The 8,525-nt window shown below is 39.2% G+C and overlaps 1 protein-coding gene across 1 annotated transcript in view; it reads right to left on the bottom strand.

Annotated features, from left to right (window-relative positions):
* LOC107684619 (E3 ubiquitin-protein ligase TRIP12-like) overlaps positions 1–8,525 on the bottom strand; it is a 46,995-nt gene that overhangs the window by 3,697 nt on the left and 34,773 nt on the right. The window contains 16 exon segments of the mRNA XM_016480917.1: positions 1,877–1,990; positions 2,083–2,247; positions 2,355–2,519; positions 3,657–3,811; positions 3,928–4,042; positions 4,727–4,825; positions 4,948–5,104; positions 5,205–5,347; positions 5,580–5,731; positions 5,840–5,967; positions 6,102–6,301; positions 6,421–6,494; positions 6,577–6,734; positions 7,067–7,218; positions 7,593–7,784; positions 8,027–8,168. Coding sequence (XP_016336403.1) covers positions 1,877–1,990; positions 2,083–2,247; positions 2,355–2,519; positions 3,657–3,811; positions 3,928–4,042; positions 4,727–4,825; positions 4,948–5,104; positions 5,205–5,347; positions 5,580–5,731; positions 5,840–5,967; positions 6,102–6,301; positions 6,421–6,494; positions 6,577–6,734; positions 7,067–7,218; positions 7,593–7,784; positions 8,027–8,168 — 2,311 coding nt within the window.

Raw genomic sequence — 8,525 nt, 5'->3', positions numbered from 1 at the left:
AGAGCCGCTCACTCTAGGCCGCCGTGTGAGACGCTGTGCTTCGTTGTGAAAGCGAAACTATTTTGTTTGGTCTTCCAAAAGAGGACGATATCCCCTTCGTCATGCCTAGAGCTGATCCGTGCTGGTCGCTGAGGAAAAACATCAACTTCGCGCTGTCAATCGGCTGTCAACCGGATCGGCTTTCACCGTGGACGAAGCGGAGTCCAGCCCGGGGTCGTCACATGTGGTTGCGCAAGCCTCCTTCGCCGAATCCGCCGGGCGCCGCTCACTCAAGCCGCTGTTTCGTTGTGAAAGCGAAACTACTTTGTTTGGCTGATGTGGCAATGGACTAATAGTACATCGATGACGCGTCGGTGTCTATTAAATTATTCATGAGACTGCGTGTTCTTATCCTATGAGAAGACGCTTCGCTTAATTATTCACAACAGCATATGTTGATTTGCTATGACAGACGTTTCAGACTGTGAAATGACATTGCGCACAATAACTGAGAGAAACATTCATGGATCGAAGAAGAGGGTTTGTTTTTGCTTTGTAATAAGAGTTCGGCACAAATGAAACTGTCAGAACGCTAAGCTGTGTGTGTGTTGTCTGTATACCCTCTTCCCCCTCCTCCGCTCCGCACCACACCCACTTTTTTAGCATTTTTTAAAACTGTGGTGAGAACTAACCAGTGCGGGGTTTCATGACCTTTTAAGACCTATTTAATCTGGATATAAAACATTAGAAATGACATATTTGTTTAATTTTTATTTTGTGTTTGATTGTTAAAACAAAAAAATATTTGTAGTTTGTCTCAATAAATTGGGTTAATTTAAAAATAGAGTGGTTAAATTAAAAAAAATTCTATTGCTCTTTACTTTAAAAAAAGGTTATAAAAAATTTCAATAATTATCGATACCGAACGATATGAAACATTATATCGTTGATACATTTTTTAGCTATATCGCCCAGCCCTATTCATACTTTGGATTAATATTATTCAGTTTTTATTTTAATTTTAGTAGTTTGTGCTTTTTTTTATATATATTTCTATTTAGCTTTATTTTTTTATCTCAGTTTTAGTTGGTCAATTTAGTACTTATTTTATTTCAGTTAGTTGCCAAGGCAACATTTCTTTTTAAGTTTACATTTTTCATCTAATATTTATATATTTATTTTAGATCTTTTTCAATTGAAGCAACTGTATGGAAGTTTTTTTTTTTACCTTGAAATATCAGTTTCAAAATCATTCTGATGGTACACAGACTTCTAAGGTAAATGGCTTCTGTTTCTTTCCCACAGTCCCCCCAAACTTCTGTTCTTACAGTATGCAAGTTTGGCAAGCAGGTATGAAATTCCACGAAAAGGGCAGATTGCTTTACCGCAACAACAACAAAAAAAGCACTTGTACAGCTATTCAGTGTAATTATGACAGTGACATTGTTAATAACAGGACAGGCGAGAGCTCGCTTTGCTTAAAAAAAAAAAAAGACTGACAGCTCCAGTGATTATAAGATATAAAGATTATTTCTTTGATTGCTTTCTGTATATAAATTAATCAGATTAATTGCATATGATTTTATTGAAAATAAGAAGAACAGTGTGAAGTTGACAGCTTAGTCACTGGCTTGATTTACTGACGCATAAACAGCAATACATGATTTTGTGACAAAGAGCGCCTAACTGTACACAGGCCTTACATATCAAAACAATGTCTATTTATGTGTCAAAAGATTAGGGAAATTCGGATTTCTTAGTTCGTGTCCCCTTTGGCACACCATTTAAAACTTGTACTACAACCGTGCAATGAGAAGAATAAAGCTAACAGATGCAGCAGCTATCTGTGGCCTTTAAACTGAATGACTAAACTGATGAAAGGAGAGAAAGTGCTCACCTCTTCAGGATAGAAGCACTGCAGATGTTGCAGAGGGAAGACAGACTCAAATCCTTCCCTAAACGACTCAAACTGCCGAGACACGCCTTCATTGAGCGTCCAGTAAACCACCAACTACAGACAGACAGAACAAGAGGCGATGAAGTTAGAGCGGTTTGTTCAGGCTACATAAATGATGACATGTGTCAGGTTATTCAGTCCCCTACTCTGAGGTATTCCTCCAGGTTGTTAATGGTGACTGGCACGTCTTTGCCCCCTTTCTTCAACTCGATGTTTGGGAATCCAGGCAGAGTGAAGTCCAGGCCCAGATCTTCCACCGAGCAGCCATTCATGTTGAGACTCTCCAAGGCCTGCTGTAGGGTCTCCCGTGTCTGACAAATACAGACAGTTACAATACGACACAAAAAACTTTCCAGATGTCGGTTGGTTTTGAGATGTTGTTTTTGGTGTTTCATGTCTCTGAGGGGTCAGTGCTCACATGTGATCTGTCCTGCTCTATTCTCTTCTTCTGGCGGATGATGTCCTCCAGGTGCTGGATGGATTTGGCAACGCCAGGATCAATGTTGACCAGATCATGAGAGCTGATGGAGGATTCATGCCTCAGCATCCACTTATAGAATGGCAAACCTAGAGGCAAGTCCAACTAGAGACAAAAACACATCTTAATTAACAAGATTCAATGACATGATATTATTTTTTTCTCTTTTTTTGTCTGGAGGTATTACATTTATTTATATTTATTTATTAAATGATAAAATCAAAAAGATAGTAGCTACATTTACACTAAGCTTTCATTCCAGAAAACTGCCAGAGAGCGTTCTGTGCAAACAAAAACCAGAGCTGGAGCTGATGCTGGGTAGGTGTGTGTGTGTGTGTTGCAGTGATGATGTTAGTTATCTTATGACTAATTTACCAGCAGAAGAGGAATGTGTCATGGTGTCATTTTCACTATAATGCCCAAAAGACTTCATAATAATGATATTATTGCTTTATCTACAGAAGTTTGGAAAAATAACTTCACTCAAATTCCTCTTCAACTTTTATCACACTTTAAATACGAGTGTAAGAAGGCAGAGAGTGAGTTTGTAACTATAACTTTACAAAAGTGTACGAAAAGAACTTGGTGTTGATCGGCACTTCCTGCCGACAGGAATGTCTAACACCTGTCTTTTTATGGAATCCCAAAAACTCCCACACTGGCAAGCCAACTTTTTTCAGGTGCGGGTGTCTTGATTTCAACCATCATTTACTCTGACATGATATTGTTTGGCAGTTAAAGCTACACACTGCGTGGTCTTCTTTCCATTTTATGATGGTGGCAACCAGCCGAGGAAACGAGACTAACAGACATAAAAACACCGTTTTTGGGACCCGAAGTAGCCGCTGCGTCCGACCGCGCCGCCATCTTGGATGTTAAGGTGCATTAAGGTGCAATACTGCCACCTACTACTATGTAGGAGTGTCAACCAGATTGTTACTAGTGCTAGATTATTTATGCTATCAAATGTGTAGTTTTCACATATCAATATTTAATTTTTTAATACTATGTTTTTGTCTTTGATAGTGGTATATTGCAACACCCCTAATTTAAATAAATAAATGTAAAAAAAATTCTGAGATTGTAATAAAAACTTTAATTAAAAGGCTGAAATACTTAAAAGAAAAAGGAAATTAGAAAAGGCAAAAAATATATGAAGGGCTTAATTTTATATTTCTGAAGTAGTGAATTAATTATTTTTTTCTTGTTGTCCTTAAGTCATTTTGTCATGAGTAAACATACCAATCTGAAGTCCATGATCGCTTTAGCCATGAGTTTCCCAAGAAAACGGAACTTCATTTTGATCTTGGCGATGTGAGCTGGTTTGGTAGTTCGTCCAAACGGTACAGCAAACAACCCTCTGGAACTGAACATATACTTGGTACCCTCCTGACTCCCTGCTCAGAGGCAGACAGACAGAGAAGAGACAAACTTAGTGAAGAGCAGTAGAATGCTATTTGCATTACACTGGAAACAGTGCACAAAATTATTTTCACAAATATATCACAGTTACCTTTAGGGTTGGAAAGAGAGACTTCCTCTCCTCTCCAAAGACCCAAATCGGCCCTCTGCAACTCCTGAGACACCAGAGCATAGAACTCTTGCGTAGGGCCGAGACCTGTTCCCACCTGAGACACAGAGAGAAGACCGATATAAATCAAACAAGACTGACAGAAAAGTGGTCTCTTAGCAGAAACAGACACACTTATTCAAACTTGCACTGGCTGAAATACACTCAATGGGCTTGTGAAATAACAGTGGTGGCAATTATTATTTTAACCACATCTAAAACTTTATATAATTGAAATTTGGATTGGTTCTGAAAAATCAGTATTGAGTTTTTTTTTTGCAGTTCAGATTAAACAAATCACTAACAATAGTCAAATATACATAAATATAGGACTTAGGGTGACAGTGAGAATGAAACCATGTGTATAAGTGATTAATGGATGTTTTAACAGTACATAAACAACTGTTACTAGCTGCACAGGTTTGATTTCACATTGTTTTGCATTCTAAGCACTGCCACTAGGGGCACCATAGCCGTATTTGCATAAAATATCTTTTACAGTCAAGTTTCTCTTTTAGGCACTACTGCCATGGTGAAGTAGTTAGTTAGTTAAACAAGTTAAACTATCAGTATGTTTATAGCGAGTTACCAGAATAACAACACTTCCGCAGGGCTTCTTATTTGTTACTGTTACACAGTAACGCAAGAACACACACGATACGGCTGAAATGCACTGGTCAAGAATTTGTGTCTGTGTATTTATGTAGATTATGTTTCTGGCCTAATCGTCAGTCATGCATACCTCGTTCTCGTATTGAATTTCCAGCATGGCTCTGGAACTCCCGAGATCTTGCATTACTGACTCTGCTTGCTTCAGGAGCTCATCACGGTTTATCGTTCTCTAGACATACAAAACAAAGAATAAGAGAATGTTAGAAAGTTGTTTGTGAAAACATACCACTGCTATGGCATATATGAAGCAATTACAGCTTGCAAATGCTTAAACAGGAATTTTAGGGCAACCTTCTTCCTATCAAGGCGTGGAGCGACACGGCTGTCTTGTGAGTCGGACTGGTTAATCTCTGGGTTGGTGTCGAGCAGACGCTGCATGGCACGATCGCGGTCAAACGCAGTCACGTAGAAGAGCATCTGCCGTGTGTCAAACGGGAAGAAGAATGGACTAGAGGAGAGAAGATTAGAGGTATAAAAAGTACAGAACCGACTCCGGGGAAGTTCAAGACTGCATTATTAAAAATAGTAAAATGAAGAGTTTGCAGTACCAGGTTTTGCCGAGCTCAGTGAGCCAGGTGGGAATGTTCCCTGTCATGATGACCAGCGGATCCTGCAACTGTCTGTTGGCCTTTGCTGTCAGTTTACTGTTAATAAATTCACCAATGGGAATGATCTCCTTACATGCAGCATTCTGGGAAAAAGAAAGATAAAAAGGTAAGAAGAAATCTACACTGTTTGGGTGTTTTATTATTGGGTGAATCTCACTGAAACACATCCAGATCACATTTCACACCAAAATCAAACAGGGAAAAAGAAAAAAGAAAAAAAAAAAAAGTACTTTGCATAAAACATTTCTGATAAAGGTTCCGTTATTGTACCTGTGCTTTTGTATGAATGGAAGTGTTCTTGAACATGGTACTCACATCGTACAGGTAGAACCAGTATCTACTGATGGAGTGCAGGACCCTCAGCAGCAGAATCACCTCCATTGAAGGGTCATCAAAAGTGATGCCCTCTGGAGGATCACTATTGAGGTATGACTCTAATAGGTTTGTCACACTGGGACACACACCCTCTGGAAACACACAAACACCATAGTCTGAATAAAGATGAAGTTCCTTATTAAACTCCTATACAGCTTTTGTAGGTTGTCAGTACACAAATGCACACAATATTTCCCTACCATGCCACAGTTCATCCTGTTTCTTGGCATTTCGAGGGGAGGTTTTAGTGGGAGCCGTCTGTGCACGACCCCTCTTCCCTCCAACAGCGTCTTTACAGCCCTCTTCATCCTCTCTGACTGGCTTATACCTGCATTACACAAACAAGCATATATTAACACATTATGAATACAAAACAGGGCAAATAATAGGGTTGCAGACTTGCATCACATTCATGGAAAAGGCCCAACATTAGTGATAGTTTCTGGCATGTAAGTTGTGTACCATATAGTGTGTGTTTTGGTCCAGATGCCAGCCCGCCCCAGAGGATTTGCTTCATCATCTGTGCTCTCTCGCTCCTCCTCGGCCTGTAAGCTGAACTGCCTGACGGCTTGATAAACAGTCATGTTGTACGGCAGCAGGTGCTCTCCTATATAGAACTGTAGTCTGTGACGTACACTCCCAGAATTCAAGAACTGGGCAGCCTTTGGGAAACGGTTAGAGACCACAGAATTAAAAATAATAATAATTGCATACTAGACAAAATATGTCATTTTGATGATAGTTACTAAGTAAACATTATCATGAAAACAGTCATCCGTACCAAAGATTCATCAATCTCATCATCAGAACCATCATCATCACTGTCTTCATCCTCCTCCCTGATCCTTCCATACCCTGTGGAGACAGCGAAAGTCAACCATCTCATCTGAGAACTCAGAAACCAGAGAACATCATGTTCAGATTCTTGTGTGTATACCTCTAACCACAAGGTATCTCTCAATAGCCTGTACTAGGGCCAAGGGGTCAATTTTGACCGGCCCGCCCTTCCACTGCTTTACATTGGTGCAGTCTGGATGTCTTTGCAGCTGGCACTTCAGCTGATGTGTGTTAAAGAACTTGAGGGCTTGTGAACCCCTGCAAACAAAAGAATAACAATTAGCATGACATAAAAAGATTTTAAACCTCCGGTGAAAATCACTTTCTAAACAGCTATTTTTTACATTATGCCAATTTATTTGTAACAATCTCTTTTTGAGTCCATTAAAAATAAAGCAAGATTATACTATCATTTTAAACTTTAAACTGCTTTAAAACTATTTTTACACCAAAAAGCCAGACTCATTCATTTGTTATACAATATTATCTTTCGGTTTGAATCAATAATAAAAAAGTAGAATAGGAAAGCCAAAGATAAATGGATGTATTTACAACAAGAACATTAAAGAAGATATCACAGGGGGAATTACCTGCTTCCATTGCCGTTCCCACTGGGAAAATCATGCACTTTAACAGGAAACTGTTACATCTGACTAAGGCAGTTGTTCATCTTGTGCACCAATGCCAGCAGTGGGCCATTCTCTGTTAGGTCCAAATGCCCCAGAGGTTCCTGCCCTGGTATCTGAATCACATATAACAAACAATGAGTCACACTGATCATACCAGTGACTACTACAAACTAATAGCCCAATTAACGTGTCAAATACATTCAGCGCTAAGGGAAAAAGTTTAACGCTATTACAAAACCTAGTGAGCTGCCTTGCTCTCTCTCCCTCTATATATATATACAATTCATACTGGAATTAACAGTATATAAAAGGCATACAATATTTCTATACATTTCTGTGTCAGGGATGCTTTGGGGTAAGCTGTGCCAGTAGCTCAACTAATAATAATTATTAATAGTATTTGGATGAAAAGTCAGAAAGAGAGAGACAGGAAGCTGTATATGTTTTTTCAAGTGTAAAAATCACAGAGGTTGACAGTGTGACTAACCGGGCAGCCGAAGAACACATGCAGGAACCTCTTGATTCTCTCGTCTCTACTGATAGTGTCCCGTTCACTGTTTGATGTCAGATACAACAACAGCTGCTTCACAAGCCCACTGTGCTGGATCTCAAAGGAGGACACGTCTGATTCAGATACAATACTGCTTATCTCCTCTAGACACTCTACACCACTGTCCACCTGAAATGTGCATAAAACCAGTTTGAGAAAATTAATGCCTTCCACTGGATGACAAAAAAAATAGTCAAATATGGTTTTCTCTCTAAACTGTACATATTAAAAGTGATAGACAGCATCATAAAGTGTTTCATAACATGCTAACTGTTTCTATGGTTAAAACATTTCACTAAGGCAGCATGACAGAATTAGCATAATAACTGCTTTATAATGGCTACAAATGCTAACTTTGTGTCCAGGGTTACCTGCAAGTTCAGCTGTTCTGTGGCAGTGCAGAGTCTTTGCAGGACGTTCAGTGCAGGGTTGCTTCTATCCACACTCTCAGAATTAAAGTAACGCTCCACAAATTTGCTGGCTTGCTCCTTTATCCAAGCCTTTATCTTATCCCTGAAATGTCACAGGGATTAAAAAAAAACTATGGATATCAAAAGAAACACACACGCTGGTTTTCATGTTTTGAGGACATTCCATAGGTGTAATGGTACTGTACAGACTTTATTTTCTATCCCCTTACTCTAACCATACCCCTCATATAAAACTTTCTACATTTTTACATTTTCAAAAACCTTAATTCTGTATGATTTATAAGCTTGTGTCCTCACAGGGACTGAAACAAAAAAAAAGTCCCCACAAGGTCAAATTTACTGGTATTACTATCCTTGTGGGAACATTTGGTCCCTATAATGTAGGGAATACCGGGTATACACACACACACACACACACACACACACACACACACACACA

This window comes from Sinocyclocheilus anshuiensis, unplaced genomic scaffold (assembly GCF_001515605.1).
Source record: "Sinocyclocheilus anshuiensis isolate Anshui unplaced genomic scaffold, SAMN03320099.WGS_v1.1 scaffold41, whole genome shotgun sequence".
Taxonomy (NCBI): domain Eukaryota; kingdom Metazoa; phylum Chordata; class Actinopteri; order Cypriniformes; family Cyprinidae; genus Sinocyclocheilus; species Sinocyclocheilus anshuiensis.
The sequence above is the reverse complement of the archived record's forward strand: the minus strand, read 5'-3'. Positions and strand labels throughout refer to the sequence as shown.